The sequence below is a fragment of the Chelon labrosus genome (assembly GCF_963514085.1).
Source record: "Chelon labrosus genome assembly, chromosome: 2".
In the NCBI taxonomy this organism is placed as follows: Eukaryota; Metazoa; Chordata; class Actinopteri; order Mugiliformes; family Mugilidae; genus Chelon; species Chelon labrosus.
Window position 1 is genome coordinate 30,680,342 of NC_140338.1, and position 20,114 is coordinate 30,700,455.

The window sequence follows — 20,114 nt, forward strand, 5'->3', positions numbered from 1 at the left end:
TTTATTCACCCAGCATTTTGACGCGCACTGTATTTCATTTATTTTCATCCGCACCGTAAAAAGTGGTTCTGTTAACTGTGTTAACTACTTTCCATGAATTTCATTCATTCGACAGTTCTACTTCTGGTCAGTAAGTTTACTGTACAACCTACGCTGAACCAAAACACGTAATTTGTTACCATTGTTTACATCTGGAAACGGATTAACAGTTTGTAGTGCTACTTTAAAAACTACTGCACGTAATCAAAGTATTACTAGTTAAAAACAATAGTACTATTTTTATGCACAGGTTTTAAATCTATTTACATGTTCCAACTCTACTTCAGGGGGCACCTTTTAGTTGCATAATGCTGTTAAATGAGTTTGACAGGCGAAAAGCGCACTTTTTTTGCACTTGTTGCAAACACCACCTGAGTACGTAGTGCACCGTTACCATAGTAACCACTCTTATGTTTATCAGGTAAGGAAATTAAATCCATTATGTCCCCAGTTATGGATAGTCATGTTAATAAAGTAGTGTCTGCAGAAATCTAGTGACACATATGTTATGTAATGTAATTCAATGCTCTGGATGACGAGGGCCATCCAGATCATTAGAAAATTAGAGCATTAGAAAAAAGATTAGAAAAATAGCAGTAAGGATTATCAAACTTGGGTGTTATATGCACGAAATCACATACAGCAAAGGTCGCACTTTCTTGCAGTCTCAAGAACATTAGCCTGTTATTGTGGATGCACTTTTTTCCAAAGATAAATGTTTTCTGGGCGGAATTGTCCTTTTTAAGTGTAGATTTTATTTCTTGATTTTCTCACCCTTTGATGCAATTTAAGTTATTCAGGGTTTAAACACTTACCTCTGAACTTCCAGTAACCAGTCTGTGTGTTTTTGCTGAAGATGTGGCAGCATTGTGCAGCCAAGTGTGCAAGGGCTTTCATAAGACTAATGCCTAAGGACAGATGTTATGATGCTTTCAGTGTGTATTCACACTCTTTTCAAACACATTGTAAATGCCCTTGTGTTTCATACTGGTGTTGACTCCTGAGCCATTAACTTTTTCAGCACTTTTAAACAGTCACTACTGCTGCTCCACTACTCCCTTCACAGGTTTTTTTTGTCTACTTCAAATGGTAAATGGCTTCCAGTTCTTCAGCAATTACAACAGCCCTTACAGTGACAGGAAGAATCCTGTACTCACACAGATAGCGTGGATATCTTATTTGCTTATTTGGTCTCCTTATGAAAAGTTAATTCATTAATTTGTCAGCTGACATTCTACAGTGACGTTGTAAAATCTCCGCAACCGAGAAGAGAAAGTTAGTGCACATCAGTGTGTTGTGTTGGAGGCAAATTTAATAGCAACAGTGATTATAGGGTCTGTAATTTGACATTGATCAGCAGTGAGGGACATGAGGCCAGACCATAGGACCTGCGCTGACCCTTTCATATCAAGTCTGTTTATTCCACATTAGAGAATATTACTGCATTCATAAATAAATGACTTAAGGATATTATACAGGTATAGCGCGTTTGCTGCAATATCACCAGCAGACAACAAAGACGAGTTTAGAAGTCATATTTAAGAGTTTAGCTTGTTTTTCCTGGGACAAGAATGTTCCTGTCTGCCTTTTATAATGTCACCGACAGTGTCACACTGAGTTACAAATACCTCAGTTCACATTAGCACTAGCCTGTGATTTCTCAAAGTCAGATGTTCCACTTGTCCTTTTTAATATTTTTAAGTGACATGGTGGCATATCCCATTAGTATGCTGGTATTGAACCACATTGTTTTGATTATGAACAGGATGTGGAGATCTGTGTGGAACGCTGATCAAAGAATGTAGTCAGTGAGACACCAGCTATGCTTATAAGTTCTGCCATGGTAAACATGCAGTATTGTTCATTCCAGTTCTATTGTTTGACTTTCATGAAAAGTCACATTGTTGCCTTGTGTGAACATTTTGTGGAAATTAGTTTTAATCTACGGGCGCTTTTGTTTTCTCTTCCAGGCTTAGTGTGTGCATTGCATTAATTATAATCATGGACAAACAGCTTGCAGAATTTGTAGTGGTTTTTACATACATCTTTTTTTGCTTTGTTTTAAATACCTCACTATTTCCTCACTCTTCCTTTTATTTGTTGCAGGCCGGAGAAGGAGTCGAGCAGTGCGACCGAGCTCTCCCATTCTTGAGGCAAAGGACATTCCTCCCTTGGAGCTTCCCAAGACTTCTGAGGACCTCCTGGTTCCTACCTCACAGCTCCTCAATGTGTCAGCCGTCTACGAGGTCCTCCGCAACTTTGGCACGGTGTTGCGACTCTCCCCGTTCCGATTTGAGGATTTCTGTGCAGCCTTGGCCAGTCTGGAACAGTGCACACTGCTGGCAGAGACCCACATCTCCCTTCTCAAAGCTATTCTCAGAGAGGAGGACACTTCCAACACCACATTTGGTCCCGCTGACGTGAAGGACTCCGTTAATTCCACTCTCTATTTTGTGGATGGTATGACTTGGCCAGAGGTAGTCCGTGCATATTGTGAGAGTGACCCAGAGTACCGACACATTTTGCCTTTCCAGGAGTGTGAGGATTACCCGTATGAACCATTGGAGAGCAAAATTAAAGTTCTTCAGTTTTTGGTGGACCAGTTCTTGGCAACCAACATTGCCCGTGAGGAGCTTATGTCAGAAGGAGTGGTTGCCTACGATGACCACTGCAGGGTGTGCCATCGTCTTGGTGATCTGCTCTGCTGTGAGACATGTTCAGCTGTTTACCATCTGGAGTGTGTGAAGCCGCCATTGCAGGAAGTGCCAGAGGATGAGTGGCAGTGTGAGGTGTGTGTGGCACACAAGGTACCCGGTGTGGCGGACTGCATTCCCGAGGTGCAGAAGAGCAGGCCATTTATTCGTCAACTACCAGTTGGCTATGACCGACACAACCGTAAATACTGGTTCCTGAATCGCCGTATTGTTGTGTAAGTTCACAATGTTACACTTTCTTAGGAGTCAACTGCGTGAGTTACTTTGTTTATTTGATCATTACTATGAGCCAGTTCTACGGTTCTTTTCAGCAGTGTCCCTGTCAAGATTGTAGCATAGTTACAGTACAATAACACCACAAAACCAACTCCCACAGTTGTCAAATTTCCTGATTTTATTTAGACAGAGATTAGAATTAGTCCATGATTGCAAGAGAAGTGTGTTTCAAAGCTGTTTAATCCTCTCCAAGGTTGAGTCTGAAAGTTGTGACATAACTTGGTGTTATGTCAAACTTTGATGTGTTCATGTATGTAACAAACCATTTGACTGTGTTTTTGTATACAACACCACAGGAAAGAACAACATCGGCAGTAACCCTTAATTTCTTTCTTGCACAGAGTTGTACAACTCTGGCCCCCGTATATGCAGCTGATGTACCATAGTATGTGTGGGTCTGTTTGCTTCTTTGCAGCTGCTTATCTAAAGGTTGGCATTAGCAAGCTTTATGTCCTGGATATACACTCCATACTGTTATAATGTCCAACGCTCTTTGTCTCATTGGCTTTATACATCTTCTAGGTTTCTTGTTAAGAAAGTGTTAATAATGCCCCTTTAATATATGAGATCTGTGCAGTTTTGAACACGTTCCACTTACATTTAATCCCCCTGCATTAAGGAGAATAATGTTGGAAGGAAATCCGTAAGCACTGCTGAGATTTATAGTAGCACCTGTAGTTGATTACACATTATAGTTTAACCACGGAGCAGCTATTACGTTCTTTTCCGTCATGTTGTGTTATGTGATTTACGTTCTTAAAAGTCAGTTACGTTAATTTAAATGCACATTCCTGATGAATGGTCAGGAGTCCAAACCCAGGTGGTGATCAAGCTGAGCTTACCCCAGGTCAGGAGAAGATCATGAGTGCTTGTTATGACTTGCATTGATCCAAACAGACTTAACACAACTTATGGTAAACATAAGCTGTGTGCTGAACTGAACATATACTATGTGAACAAGATAAAAAATGGTAAAGTATTGTTTTCTAATTCTTAGTGCTGTCCAATCCAGGTTACAAAGGTAGTGAGCTCATGTGCATATCACAAGTTTAGTTTCATATGAGTGCAGATCTGCGTGCTGGTAGCTTGTTAAAAAAACAAACCAAAAAAACAACAGAACTGCATCTCCCCTTAGTTTTCTTCATCAGCAATATTGGTCCCATACGTTAGCAATGGGACGTTTTCTGCTTCTTCCTGCTCCCCAAGTGTCCCTGTGCAGGCGTTGAGTTACCGAGAGGTTGTGTGTACAAGTCGACTGCACAGAAAACATGTATGTACGCACGCATAGCCTTTACTGAAGTCGTGGAAGGATGCTGAATAGACATTACTGTTACATGGCCTTGGGCTTCATAGTCCCTAGCCCCGACTGAAAAGCTCTTCAGCTGCAGCTACACACGTTTCCTTGTGAAGTACAGGGAAAGGTAGAAAAAATATTTAGAAAAACTCATAAATCATTTCAGAATTAAGATACATTAATGACATACATAGACATATATTTTATTTTCAGACTGCCCCACTCATAGGCGGTGTATTTGACAGTGTTTACACACAGATACAGTATGTAGGTGACAATGGAGGTTTTTGAAAATGTTCCAAAAAGCGCTCTGGCTCTAACTACCCGTTTTAAAAAGAAACAACTTTTTATAGTCTCTCTAACTTTGAGATGTAATAGGCTGTAAGACTCAAGCCCACCCTGTGACTTATATACACATATTACTGTAGCACTAATCGTGTATGCATTCATGTCTGAAGTATGTGAGGTACGACTCTCAAATCTTCCTTGCACACCTGTTTTCACTGATATCTGAGTCTAGCAAACCCACACAAGAAGCTAAAAACTTAGGAGAATAAATGAGGAAATAATATTATGATGATATACGTAATATGTAATATTGCGTGTAATCTGGAGCCTTGTATGTTTTTTAGTTTTGTAACTGATATGTAGTTCATTGTCTATATGACAAAAAAAGACAGTATTGTATCAGACTAGAGATGGAAATGGGCTTTAACATTTTTGGTAAGGCCTTCTTCGTTCATGATTAGCGTGCTAACCGTACAGTTGATAATGAATGGTTCTTGTAGATAAAATCTGCAAGCGTGATATATCCGCTATTGTTTCTGGGTAACTATATGTGGCCCCCAAAGGATCATGGTGGGATTCCCCCTTCCCTCAAATTATTTAAATGCCCACTGAACCGTGTGAAAAGTTGGTGTGTTGGTTCAGTCTAAATGGAACACACTGCTAGTTTAGGGGAATTCTTTACAGATTATGCAGAAAGATTATGCAAGAACGTATTTATTGTTTGTTACTTATTGTAAAAGGATGTTTTTTGAAATCGCACTGCCAGTGGTTGTGCGCTCAGCTGTAGCTTCTGAGCCTGGCTGTCATGGGCAAAGCTGTGGCTGTGTGGATGTGTTTACTCCACGGACCTCAGCTGCATTTGAAGTTGAATCTGCTGGGGCAATGAATGTGTCCGCATGTACTTTGTCTGTTTAAATCTGCAGCGCTATTGTGACAAATGTGTTACAGTATGCCAGAACAGCTTCAATGTGCGTTGAAGTCTCTGGACCTTGCAGGCATTTGTTGTTTTGTTGATAGTGATGTAGAGCAGGTGTAAAGGTGTTTAGTTGGATTGAAATCTGGTCACACCATTTTTATACTGACCATACCACTCTCTTATCCAGTGGATGGAGGAATTGCTTTCCTCGAAGAGATGACCATCAGAATACAAATGCATCTGTGTAGGATAAAAGTGATCACTCAGAACAACTTTATAGTGATTTGCAGCAATTGGAGTAGCAGACGAAAACCATGCCAGCAAAATGCCCCCTGCATCAAAACAGAACGACTGCTACCCTCACTGATGGTTCGAGCATTCAGGCCTGTACCTGTCTCCTGGTGCACTCACACACTTAATCAGATGACTCACTACTTATCTTTTTCCTGACTCCACTGAACTCTTCATCTTTGTTAAAGAGGGTTTATGCACTGTAACGCTACCATAATATGTCTCTCTTGGTAATTGTTGGCGGACCGTTACAGGTGACCTCTACCTCTTGCTATGGCAAACTTATGTAACACACAACTACACTAATCCAGCCCCGTTTACTGATGTTTTTCTTATACATCTAAATGCAGATTTTATTTTAGTCACAGTTTCTATTGAAACGTCAGTTGAGCGGTCTTGACTGAAGCTTCTGGCCCCGACAGTGCTCCATGAAGATCTGTTTTATCTTGCCATCTTTATTCAAAATCACAATCAACTGGGCCTGCTAAACTTTTTTCCCTTCAGGAGCTTCTTACAATTTGACTGGAAAAGATACACTGCATATCTACTGACAAGGAAAATAGCACACACTATTTAACTCTATTTTGCTGCACAACAGTATACAGAAAGCAAACACGTAGAGCAGGCCTATTCAGCTAGCGGCCCGCAGGCCACATGCCACCCAGGACCAATCCCTGAGTGGCCCAGCCTGTTGTCCAGCCCTGAACTGAACTGAATTGAACTGAAGAAATGCGGAGGGCCATGAGTGCAATGCACCACGTAGCCTTTGCCTTGTTTTGATGCGTGGTTAGGGTTGCTAACAGGAGTCTAAAACGTGTCCTTTTCAACACTGAAACATAGAATTGACAGTGAAAAGCGTGGCTTTAGATCTGTCTGGACTGACAAATACTCATTTTACCATCAAGTTCAAATGCTAAACCTATGTTTTTAATTTGCCATGAGTGCATTGGCATGTTAGATGTGACCAGAAACAATTCGTTCCATTTATTTTTTATTTAAGTGAAAACATATCTCTACGACCTCAAGATCTGTTCAGTTACAGCAGTTTTTTTTAGGTGCCTTTGTCATGTTTAGGTGCCAAACATAAGATAATCCTTTAATTTATGGATAAAAAGAGTGTACATTTCATCACATGGATCTGTGCTTTTGTGAAATTTGTCATTATCAGCTGCTTACTGGGCACCTAAAATGTCTGGCCCAGCTACATTTCTTGATTTTAATATTTGGCCCAACTGAATTTGTAATTGAATAGCTTTGATGCACAGCATGCATTTACCAGTTTTTTGTCGTCTCCTTTTCCTATTTTCTTCTTAATGTTTGCCAAATTTATTCCCCTATATCTCTTTCCTTGTGTCTCCCCTACAGTGAGGAGGATGGTGAGCAGGAGGACAAAGCCATCTGGTACTACAGCACCAAGGTAAATGGGACTTAATGCTTTCTCTTGCTGGAGATGTACGCTCTTCAGAGAATTATATTTACTTTGCACATGTGTATCACAACCCTGTTCAGCCACTCTCAAACCATAGGCTTCCATTTTCAGTTTTCTAGTTTGTTAAGTTGTCGTAATATTGAACCAATGATATTTAATATATTTAATTTATTGAATATACTCCATCCTTCTCAGGTTCAGCTAGCTGAGCTGATAGACTGCTTGGATAAGGAGTACTGGGAAGCTGACCTGTATGCAGCCCTTGAGGAGATAAGGGATGAGGTGCACATGCATATGGACAGCACTGAGGACCTAACCAACAAGGCCCGTGGCAGCAACAAGTGCTTCCTTACAGCGGCCAATGGTAAAGAGCTTGTCATTTATTCTCCTTTTTAAAAATAGGCCTAGAGAATCTGAGATGCTCTCTGTCACTGAGTTTAGTCATGGCTGAAAGGAGGAGAAGGATCTCTTTGGGCCCAAAGTAATTTTTTCCTCTTTCTCGTCTCTCTTTCCTCATTCCTCTGCCTGCATTCTCGCCAGTACTCATGAATGCCACCCAGTCATAGATGGCTTGGCCATAGGAATAAACCAAGCTATTATGTAACCTTACTCGGGTCCCTGTCTGGCCCATGTCCAACACTGGAGCTTCCCTTCAGTCCCTCATCCTTTCCGTTCTGTCCGTAGGGCATCCACTATGCCCTTTGTGTTTTTATGCCTCAACAACGCTAACAGCTGTGGCCCAGAGGCATTACGGTTGCCCATTTGTACATCCGTCCTGCTCAGAACTAGAGTTTGGTGGTCAATGATCACTTGAGCCTCACAAATAAAATGTTTGTGCTTACCTCAAGAATCAATAAGCTAATCACGACAAAGTTTCACACATGTCAAACAGGGTAAAATGAAGTGATGGCTTTCTGTATCTGAGTAATCAAAGGGTTACTTCAGTGTGACATTGTAATGTATAAATATGTAGTACTTTTACTAAATACCGTCAAAGTGTTCATTATGCATATTATATGGGTCTGGACAGACACATGTACAGACAACTTTAATTTGGCTGTGCAGTGGAGGTTTATAGCAATTATACTTGGGAAAATGGTGTTGCACTTTAAACGGTGCTCTAATGTGTAGTGTCAGCTTTTAATGTCAACTGCTTAAATGGAAAATAGCTCTTGTAATAAGCATCTGCTGTACACAGATAAGATAAAGGTTCACTTTGACAACTGACTTATCTTTTTTTTACCACCAGGAAGTAGACAATACAGGCACAGAAAATAGTTTGCCACTTGAAAGAATAAATAAAGCTTTTATCAACCGTATTCTAACTTCCAACAGTTTTTTTTTCATCGTTGTTCTTCTGTGGGGTTTTGTTATTTATTTTGCTAGAGTGCACAGTATTAGCTAGCTCAGCAAGATACACAGCACATTTATCACAACTACTGCTAAGATACACAGGTGATTAATTGCTCAAAAGAGCACCTAACAGCGCTAGAAAACCCCTAATGCTCCTAAGTAGCGTCCCCTGGTGGCATTTGAAGCATCTTTTGGTTTGTATATGTGGCAGCTATTGACACAGTTAATCCATAAGACTGAAATGAAGGGTATGCTCAGCGTTTATAGTGTTACTCCACAGGATGTGAATATATGTGTTATTGCCTCTGTGCTACTATTATACCTGGTTAGATAGTGAATGGACAGTGTGCATCTGTATCTACAAATCAATGGTGTTAAATTAAAGGAAGAATAATATAAGTGAGGAAAAAAATGAAATAAATACCTGAACATTTGCATGCTGAACTGTGTTCTTCATGCAAGATATCCTATTAGGAGGCAGGCAGAATGAACATAGATGTCAAACAGCTACTGATGCCCAACATAGCACACATACACACGCAAACTGAGACTTAATCTACTGAACAAAAACAATGTTTTGTTGTTGTTGTGAAGTTGAAACAAGGACTCGGTTGGAAGGCTAATCTCTGTCTTCTCCTAGCTTTGGGCTCGGATAACAAGTTCCAGCAGGGCATGATTTGCCGCCAAAACATGTCCTGTTTGTCTGTAATTGGATCAAGTAATCAATGAAACCACAAGACTTGTACTGAATTCTAGTCTGATACTATTGCTTAGATTTCATGTTTGGATGTTTTCTTTTCAGATCCCAGATATGACTGAGTAGTAGTATGTTAAATTTAAAAGGTTTAGAGGGTTTCGGTGCTTCATCTTGGATTCCCGATCCCAATATCAATATCTTTTATAGTTTGATATTTATGACTGCGTGGTCAAACGTTATGTAACATGTCTAAATCGAATTATTTTTTTTCCTGTGTTATGCCATTAATGAAATTCATTAGGAAATTATCAGGAAAATCTCGCAACCTTTCCCTTCTTCTTGGGCTATTTCTTGTCTCATTCCTTAATTTGTTTTGTTCTCACAGATATTCTGTTTCCTGTGCTTACCACTTGTTCTTTTCATCCAGAGGAGATCCTGGAGCGATTGCGTGCTAAGAAGGAGGAGGAGCTGGAAGAGGTGAAAAGACGGGCTGCTGAAGAGGCCCAGAAAGCACGGCTGGAGAAAGAGAAGAAAGAGGTGGATGCTGAAAATGAAGACGAAGGGGCCAAGCTGATGGACGAGGGACAGCAGGAGGGGAAAATAAAAGATCTGACAAAGGAAGAGGAAGAGCAGCGGACTAAAGAAGAAAAGGACAAAAAGGATGCCGTCAAAATTAAAGGTGATAATGGCACATATACATCCCAAAATACTCTGAACAAATGATCTGATATGTAGCTGTTAATGAAAGTAGAATAAAACAAGAACCGTTTCTAGCCCTCAGTATCTACATAATATTCTGCTTTTGAGCCTTGAGAAAAAAGGGCATCACAATAGTGTAATTAAATATTGATTGAAGTATCAGTTTTGACTCAGGGACCAATTAAAGATTCGAGCAGCATATTTTATATTCACAAAGCGCACATTTTAATTGATATGGGTTGCTTGATATTTACATTTAACTGCAATAAATAGACTTTTATTCAAATTTATTTGAATGTACAACAGGGAGATCTCACAAACATATTGATCTGAGTTAATTAAGAGCACATTTTGAATAACCCTTTCAGTTAAGATACATATTCACTGGTAATATATGCAGTTTTGTCAATGATTGCCCAGAGTATTGTACAGAAATTATGCATGTGATAATACAGTGCTGCTTAGAAGTACTTGCGGTCCTCAGTTTTCCACATTTTTAAATATGTTTCATTGATTTGATTGATTTCTCTTTGTCTACTTTCAGTTTCAATTCTGAGGAGTGCTAACACATTTACTTTTCTTCTCCATTATCTACAAGTTACCTATGCAATATGCATTACTTATGCAAAATCCACTATATTTACGATATTGCTACTGTTCATCTGTAGTCGGTGAAACTCCACCCACTGACCAAGAGGGCAGTTGCGGCAGTAGCGTCTCAGACGGACCTGTACTTCCATCAACTTCTTCTCCAACACAAACCACCAGTATGAGCTCTAGTCCGGCCACTGAGGCTGTAAAGCCCCCGGCCTCCTCTGTAGAGGCTCAGACAGAGGGATGTTCCCATATGGAGGTCTCTAACAACACAGGAGGTACACAAGAGCATTTAAGAGTGAAGTTGCCCTCATTAAGCCTCGTTTGGGGTTTTGCTTTACTGCCGCAGTCTGCAGCTTCACAGGTCTGAGTGATGAATCTCCTGACATCACCAGTGACTTGTTAATTCCGACATGCGCCCCTAGTGCTTTAGTGTTTCTCTTAACCATTCCCAGCCTGCCTCTCTGCATGTAGCTCTCATTCCATCTGCTGGCTTTTGTGTTCAATTATCCAATTGCTGTTTCTTGAATTTTGACTTCAGCCTCGGGACCTTGCAGCCATTCTGCACTTCAGCTCTTAATTCCTCACCCTCTCTTTATCTCTAAAGAGCTTCGAGGCTGATTGCATCGAGTTGATTTGCAATCACATGGCATTGTCGCTACAATCACCGTTACCAGAGCCAAGCCTCAAACAACTGGGGACAGCTTTCACATTGCTTGGTGCAGTCTTGAACAAACCTTTTCTTCGCCTTCTTGCTTGTAATCCGCGCCCTTGATTAGATATTGTTCTGTTGAATCTTTGTCTTTGTTAAATAAAATGTTCAGAGAAGGTGGACACATATTGATCTTTAAACATACAGAGCTTCACCATTTATTGTTGCTGCCAGGTGTGCACAAGCTGTGTCTGAACTGGTAGCTTGTTGTGTTTAAGTGACCTATACTTCCACCTGAACTGGTTAATTGCTGCATGCATTACGCATGATTTCTCAGCAGAGGGAGCCACAGCATAACAATCATAACTGTCACAGGAAAGCTTCAGTCTGAGCTTCTGCCTGTGCAGATCCTCCTATGGATTGGTCAGTGTTGACTGCTTTGTATTGATATTTATTTTTCAGTAATTTCAGGCTACATTAACACATGAATTTTTTTTTTAGGCTAATATAATCCGTGGAAGATGTCTCAAAAGAAACAAATTATGCTTTTTTATCTAATGGTCAATCCTGTTTATGATGTTCTGTCTGTGTAGCAGAAGTCCCGTCATCAGATTCTGTCCCTGTCAGTGGAGACGGCGTCCCCAGCCTAAGCCAGCCTTCCCACCCCGTCGAGGAGAACAGCAACAGCAGCACAGGCGCTGGTGTCCCTCCCAGGGGTCCTGAACCCCCAGACTTGGCTGACAAGTCTTCCCAGTCCTCTTTGGCGAGCTTCGATGAAGCAGGTATGACAAAACAGCATCTTGTGGTTATGCCTGATTTGTTGTAATATCACAATATTGTGGTTTTCTCTGTCATCGAGTGAACTGAACTTTGCATTTCTAGGGGATGGTAAAGACTCGACCAATGGTGAGATGGGCAATAAGAAGTCCTCGGCAACTCGCATGGTGACCCGGCTGAGGAACCCAGAAAGCAAGCTGAGCCAGATGAAAAACCAACAGGTTGCAGCTGCTGTTCACGAAGCCAATAAAGGCTTCAAGGAGGGCAAAGAGGTGAGAACCATGGATAAAAATGACTCCTGAACATCGCTCCTAACTAGATTGTCACCCAAAGGAACAACGTGTAGGTGCATGATTATAAAATAGAAGAAAAATTACAGCGTACGGCTCATTTGAGTGTCAAGTAGCCGGGGCACCTTGCAGTTTGTTGCAATGAGTACTTATGTTTGGATTTTTGTTCTTTTTTTTTTTTTTTTTTTTTTTTTTTTTTGTTTACCTCTGTAGGTCCTGGTAGTAAATGCACAGGGCGACATCACCCGTGTCAGCACACGCAGCAAGGAAGTTGTGATGAAGGGGACCATCTGCCAATACTTCAAGCTTGGTCAGGAGGGCAAGTACCGCGTCTATCATAACCAGTACAGCTCCAATGCCCTGGCCCTCAACAAGCACCAACACAGAGAGGCAAGTAGTAAACTGAAAATTTACCCATGTCACTCAGTTTCTGTCATTATTGCAATTATTTTGTTGAGTGGATGGGAGACCTGCGTACGTCCAACTCCAGATAGATTCCATTTCTCATATGAAGCAGTTTGTATGGCACTGAATGAGTCACCTGAAGGCAAAAACATGTCATGTCTTGATTTTTAAACCCAGTGTCTGACTGAAATCCATTTATTTGTTTTTCATCAGGATCATGACAAGAGGCGACATCTCTCGCACAAGTTCTGCATGACACCAGCAGGAGAATTTAAATGGAATGGGTCTATTCATGGCTCTAAGGTTCTGACCATCTCCACTCTGAGGCTCACCATCATCCAGCTGGAGAACAATGTTCCAGCACCGTTCATGCACCCTAACTGGGCCTCGCACAGGTAGAGAACAGAGCAGAGAACAGGGATATAGAGGTTATGGAATACAGTTAGTTTTAACCACACACATTGTGAGTTGGTTTTAGTAAGTTTTCAGTGACGTTAAAAGTAGATTTGTCTGGGTTTGTGCAGAAATAAATAGGGATGTCCCGATCAGGTTTTTTTGCCCCCGAGTCCGAGTCCGAGTCATTTGATTTTGAGTATCTGCCGATACCGAGTCCCGATCCGATCAAAAGTGACGTCATGCCGCATACGTTGTTTCTGTGTGGAGTTGAGACGGTCTGACTCTGTACCACCACATAACAGCAAATACTAAGCTGTTATTTTTCCCATTTGTTTTGAAATATTATAGATCTGATAAAAAAAATAATGAGAATAAATATATATATATATATATATATATTCGATCCCTGATCGAGTCTGAAACCACGTGATCGACCCCGATTTCCGATCACGTGATCGGATCGGGACATCCCTAGAAATAAAAGAAACTTCAGAACTGTGCTAACAGTAAATACAGACTGTGCACATAAAACCAAACATAGTCTAAATGGAGTAGCACCCAGAGTAAAGAGAGAGGTTGAAATATGTTCAATATGTTTTATGTTTCTTTTGTAGAACCAATTGGATCAAAGCAGTTCAGATGTGCAGTAAGGCCAGAGAGTTTGCACTGGCCCTGGCTATCCTGGAGTGTGCCATCAAACCTGTGGCTATGCTGCCTGTCTGGAAGGACTCACTGGGGCATACCAGGTAAAGAACAACCATACATTATTTTTTTTTTATAATTGTTTATTTTTTTTTTATTTACTTTTCAGAGATTACATTGGAGTGTAATCTACATTGGAGTCCCAATATACATATCAAACAGAATATTAGTTCTTTGCCATCATAATCTCAATTACAACAAATCACACAGTCACACGATACATAGGCTTCCACACCTATATAGGCTACAGATAACATACATCTACACCCATATCCACATACCCTCCAACTACCCCAATACCCCCCCCCACACACACACCTAACATAGACAAAACATAGACTAAACATCCACATCCACACTCACAAACACAAAACACAGAAGGTTCCCCATCAAAGCCAGCTCATCAGTTTTCTTTACTTGTGCTTTTCATAAAGCTTTATAGATTTCCTGCCATATTTTATTAAACTGCTGCTTTTTATTTCTGTCTTCATGCATTGCTTTTTCTATGTTTAAGTAATATCTCATCAGTCCCCTCCATTCTTGTAAGGTCGGGGCCTGTGTGTCCTTCCAATGTTTTAAAATGAGTTTTTTAAGGACTAAGGAGGAGAACATCACCTGCCATCCCATTGGGTATTTCAGATGATCGGTTTTCTGCAAGAGACATTCTGATGCGGTTAATTTAAGATACATGCTGCAGTTATTTGTTAACCAATTTTGAATTTCCATCCAGATCTTTTGAATCTTCACACATTCCCAGAACGCATGTATAATGGTGTCTTCCTGAGAGCAGCACTTAACACAGAGGGTGGAGGAAGAGGAGTCAAATTTATGTATTTTGGACTTAGTGTAATATATCCTGCCATATAACAACCATACATTATTATATGTGTGCTTTTACTATACAAGCGGTGTACGTACTGTTCTATAAATGTTTATGAATCTGTTGTATTACAAACTGAAATAATTTCCCACCCCAAAATTAATTTTAAATGTAAAACATTCAAATACTTAAAAAAAAAAACAACAACATATGCACCCAGTTTAGCAAGCAGAACCGATCAGATCAAAAGGCCCACCCTAGCTGTGAGGCATAATATTTAGACTCCAGGTCTGCGACCAGCACCACCCACCTCTGCCTCTGCTACTGCATCAGCACCAAGACCCCTGTAAAGAAATGATTGTCCGTTATTTCACATGGTCCACGGCTGAATGTGTGTAAATGTTTGCTTGAACTACGAGCATCAACTTAAATCAAGGAGCGACTTTTCAGCAACTTTGTGTATGTAAATGTTTCATGGAACTGTTCCAAAAGCAACTATCACCTTCTCATCTTTAATCAGGACTCTGAACATATGTTTACATTACTCAATAAGCCACGCAATTGTTTATTTACTCCTGATATAAAAAAAAAAAAAACACAATTATTTGTAGAAGTTGTATTTCCAAATTTAAGGATTTAAGAGCTGCAGTCAAATTTTAAAATGTGTTCAGGTTAAACCGCATGACATCCATGGAGCGTGAGGAAAAGGAGAAAGTAAAGAAGAGGGAGAAGAAGCTGGAGGATGAGGAGACAATGCAACAAGCCACATGGGTCAAATACACCTTTCCAATTAAGCACCAGGTAGGTCTCACACTTACTGTAAAATGACAGCATTCCAAATCATGGAACAAGATTAAACTAATATTTTATAAGCTAGATTTTATGCACACAAGAAACACCCTCTAATATATATATATATATATATATATATATATATATATATATATATATATATGTGTACACAATATCAGGTCAGATTGAATCACTTCTGATGTGCAATTCTGTTTATTACTGGCCAGAATTTTAAAATTGCCATTGAATGAGACACTCAGTGGGCATAGATGCTCATAACCTAACATGATGTCCATGACAGCAGCCATGTTTAGATGCACCAGTTATATAAGCGAGTCTTCATTTGTACCACTAACTGCAGCATGACATACACTGAAACTTAAATGTCTGCAAAACCAAGTCACTGCTGTGGGAAACAGTGATGTGTATGTTGTGTATACATGCATGAGTGACCATCAAGGGCTCTTTGTTGCAATGTGTTGAGCTCTGCTCTGAATCATTTCCTTAAGCTATTAGTTATCAGTATGTGAATAACTTCTACACTTTTAAGCTCTGTTTATGGCCACTTCAGCAACATGTTTTTCTCTGTTTTATTTTATTTACTCTTTACTTCATTCCCTGATTCCATGTCTACGTTTTTGTTTTATGCAAAGGTGTGGAAGCAGAAAGGAGAGGAGTATCGTGTTACAGGGTATGGGGGTTGGAGTTGGATCAGTAAGACTTATGTGCAGCGGTTTGTCCCTAAGCTTCCTGGCAACACCAACGCCAACTACCGCAAAGAGCTTGAAGGTCTGGAAAAGGAGACTTTAAGACCTTTATATACTGATTTTAGTTGTTTGGAATTATTACACATTTCACTCTTAGTGAATTTGTGTCTTTGAAATAGGTTTACTTAATGTAAAAAAAATGGTCCAAAATAGGTTGAGTGCATATTTTTTCATACTAACAGTTAATGTCATCTTTGTTGTTATCCTGCTACAACATTTCCAAAATTCAGTAATTGATGGATTCAGTTAAGACTATATTAAAGTTGTCTTTAAACAAACCAACCTGGAAAATAAATTCATGCTCTCATTTTGTTTTCTCAAGATGCTAAACTTGGCAAGAAATGTACTCTCCTGGATTTGAGTCGACGGCCCAGCGTAGTCACACAAGAATCTCAGGAAGCTGCAGAAGATGAGGCAAAAGATGGGGACTCCTCCAGTAGCCCTCCCAAAGCAGTGACTGATCATGTGGTGTCTATGGAAGATTCAGAGTCCAATGAGGTGGTGCCAGAAGAAAATAAAGAAGGGCTCGATGAAAAAGAAAAGAGGAAGTCAGTCGAATTGCCAGTAGATGAATCACCTGCGAAGATGGAGGTGGATCCCTCAGATTCACCATCAGATGATGGACAAAGTATGACAGAGTGCAACTTAGCATCTAACATTGTATTTAATTACATGTACAATCTTCACATGTCAATATAAAAGTTTTCAAACACATTCACATAAATACTATTTATACATCTTTTTTTTTTTTTTACTTGATTGAAAGACACTAAAGTGAATGTTATAAATTACTAAAGTTTCATGTCAATTTAAATTAATGTCTATATTCTTTTTTTTTTTTCTTCAGGGTCGATTGTTCATGAGGATAAAGCTTCCCTGAAAGAGGAGCCTACAGAAGGCCATCTGCGACCCTTTAACTACGATGTAGTTGATGTCAGCAAAGGTTTCCTCACTCGCATTGCTTACAAGAAGAAAGTAAAATCGTCCAAGCTGGACTGCCTGCTGGAGCGCAGAGTGAAACAGCACATCATTGAAGAGAAACAAAGACAGCAGGTGTCTGCCTCCAAACCCCAGGGTCCCACACCGGTTACGTCCACTTCAACCCCTGCTCTGAGCACTCCAGTCCGGCCACGGTCACCACTCAAGCCCCATACCCTTGCTCAGTCACGGCTCACACTTGGTGACGCTGTGAAAGTGGAGGAGAAATGTTCCCCAACACAAACTCCAGATACAGGAGAAGTTGAAAGACAAAAAGTAGAAGGGGAGTGTCAGGGTGAACTCTCTAAAACTACAGACAAGATTGTCAGTGCTCTCACTTCCCCTGTTTCAGACTCCACACCCAAAGACAGTTGCAATACAGGTACAGGTGAAGATTCACCTCAAAACCAAACCACCTCCATGCCCCAACAACTGGAGGAAAACTTAATAGAAAGGACTATGGGGCCAAAAGAAGCTAGTTCTGAAAGTTCAGGACAAGAGGGTGTCAAACTGCCTGATGGTCAAGAAACAACAGCTAGTGGAATTCACAGCTCTTTTGAGCAACAAACAGCCTGTGTTGCATCAGATGTTACCAAGGCTGCAAGTATTGAAAATACAGGGTCTCAGGTACCCAACTTGAAGTTAGACTCTAAAAGGACATTTGCAAGTGTTCCTGACCAAAATAACAGTCAAAACACATCTGCTAAACCTAATCAGCAAAATCCAGAAACATTAAGCTCAGTGCATTCAGGCACAGAGGAAAATGGCATGGGGCCAAAGGAGAACCAAGAAAATATGCAAGGCATTGGACATGGTAGAACCTTAGGTGATAGCACTCCCGAGCCAGTTTCTCCTCTCCCTCAGGTAAATGGTAATGATGGCTTGGGAAGTGAAAGCCTGTTGAGTAACTCTGTAATAAGCTCAAATAACTGTGTGGTCACCAACAGGTCCCAGCCAAAGGTAAATGCCATTGGTAAAGTTGAAGAACAAGGGCTGGTTGCTCCACTGAAAGAGGGTTCTCAGCAAAAGCCTTTAGTAAACGGAGATCTTGCTCCTGTAAACAACACAGTGGATGCCAGGGGAAACGAACCAAGTATCGTTTCTAAAGTATTGGTAGAGAGCAAAGTATCAATGTTGGATCAGGATTACAAACCTCCAGTGAAGATTACAAGACTGGCAAACAATATAGACACACTTGGAAGTAATACTCAGAGCATTCTCCAGCACAATAGCACTTCAGCTTTTCAGTCTGTGGAGACCAAACCCAGTACAAAGGTCAAGATCATAAGAATGGCCCCATCTCCTATACCTTCAGCAGAAGAGTCCAGTCTAAGTGACGACTTTACTGAGGAGCATAGTAACAGTGGGCCAAAGGAACCACTCAGGACCATCGTCACTCAAGTAACCACAACCTCCACCACAACAGTAGTTTCCACTGAGATGAAGATAGCCGAAGTGCCATTGAAAACACCTGTCGTGTCGACAACGGAGAGCAGTGCAGTGTCTACCCTTACTACCATGACCAAAACAACTGTGACCAAAATCTGTTCCTCTGGGCTCGATGGTCAGTCAGAAGATAGCCAGAGTGAAATAGTAACCCAGGAACAGAAAACGACACTCTCAGCATCTATCAGCGAGTCAACAACTGACACCAGTGGTAGAACCACAGTGTCATCTGTTGCTGTGAGCCAGGAGGATTCTACATCAACAAAGGGCCGTGTGCGCCTCCTCAAATTCTCCCGCACCAAGAAGATGCGCTCTGAGACGGCTCTGCCTTCTTACCGCAAGTTCGTCACCAAGAGCAACCGGAAGAGTATTTTTGTACTGCCTCATGATGACTTGAAAGTGCTGGCAAGACGAGGTGGATTCCGTGAGGTTTCCATATTTAGTTACAATGCAAAGCCAGCATCGGATATCTGGCCATATCCTTCACCAAGGCCCACATTTGGCATCACCTGGAGGTAAGTTTGCTGTCAATGTTTATTTTTAACACACTTCTTACTCACTATTCTCTATTAATGAGGTCAGTATGTTGAATATGAGCAGTAGTTGTACAGACAGAAAAAAATCAGAGGAATCCACTTAGCCTCCAATGAGCGTCTCTTGTCCCTTTTCGTAGAAGACTTATCCATGTAGTATAATTGCCACTCAAGCATTAGTCTGTGTACAAGGAAAACATGAACTGACTGAACTTTAAGGACAAACGTTTTTATATTTGACAGTCCGGCATGATTTGTATATACTGACTTTAAAAACATAATAATTAAAAACCCTGGATCCCAGAGCTTTTAAATCAAAAAAGACTTGACTTCACTTGTACCATTATTTTAGGAATGACAGCTCTGGGGGAACATATTTCAAAATAGATTTGAATTCATTTGTATTTTGGAGTGATTAGTGAACGCGTATTCTATGACATGGAAATACATTTTTAAAAAAATTATTGCAGTGTAACATTATAGTGTGAACTAGAGTTCTCCACATTTGTGATGGCTTCAGTTCTGGCCATCAGTTTGAGAACAACCAAAGATTGGTGTCCAATCTAGAATCTCTCTGACTACTGCTTTTGTAAGAAGAGTTCTAAACGGACATTTGTGATATTTTCAAACAAACAAACATTAGGTTGAGGCCAACATTATTCCCTACATCCCTCAGCTTTAAACCTTCTGGTTTTGTCATCGTCCTGTTGATTTATTGTTCCGTATGTTTTCTCCTTCCCTGTCATTCGTGGCTTTGGCCCCAAGAGAGACTGTAGCTCTGAGTCTGGTGTCACTCGGGGACCTTCGGTTATTTTGACCAGACCTCAGAGTTCCGAAGCAGACATGAATCATCTGGTGGTTGGAGAGGTGTCACGATGTTCACTTTGTGCACTGACCAAGCCCTGTAACCCTGGCATGTTTTTCCGCCTGTGGTTACACATGGGAAATGGAATATCTACCAAACCC

General features: G+C 40.6%; 1 protein-coding gene across 5 annotated transcripts in view; it reads left to right on the top strand.

Annotated features, from left to right (window-relative positions):
* The window catches only part of LOC311498633 (nucleosome-remodeling factor subunit BPTF-like), a 44,181-nt gene that overhangs the window by 1,031 nt on the left and 23,036 nt on the right, over positions 1-20,114 (top strand). For 3 of the 5 annotated variants that reach the window (XM_084559298.1, XM_084559300.1, XM_084559301.1), the window contains exons 2-15: positions 2,146-2,968; positions 7,184-7,235; positions 7,443-7,611; positions 9,725-9,976; positions 10,665-10,868; positions 11,836-12,024; positions 12,125-12,291; positions 12,523-12,699; positions 12,928-13,109; positions 13,725-13,856; positions 15,304-15,433; positions 16,078-16,213; positions 16,514-16,819; positions 17,039-19,130. In XM_084559298.1, the coding sequence (XP_084415424.1) occupies positions 2,146-2,968; positions 7,184-7,235; positions 7,443-7,611; positions 9,725-9,976; positions 10,665-10,868; positions 11,836-12,024; positions 12,125-12,291; positions 12,523-12,699; positions 12,928-13,109; positions 13,725-13,856; positions 15,304-15,433; positions 16,078-16,213; positions 16,514-16,819; positions 17,039-19,130 (5,011 nt within the window). The remainder of the gene's footprint in view (positions 1-2,145; positions 2,969-7,183; positions 7,236-7,442; positions 7,612-9,724; positions 9,977-10,664; positions 10,869-11,835; positions 12,025-12,124; positions 12,292-12,522; positions 12,700-12,927; positions 13,110-13,724; positions 13,857-15,303; positions 15,434-16,077; positions 16,214-16,513; positions 16,820-17,038; positions 19,131-20,114) is intronic. The other 2 variants (XM_084559299.1, XM_084559302.1) reach the window with 2 other exon arrangements.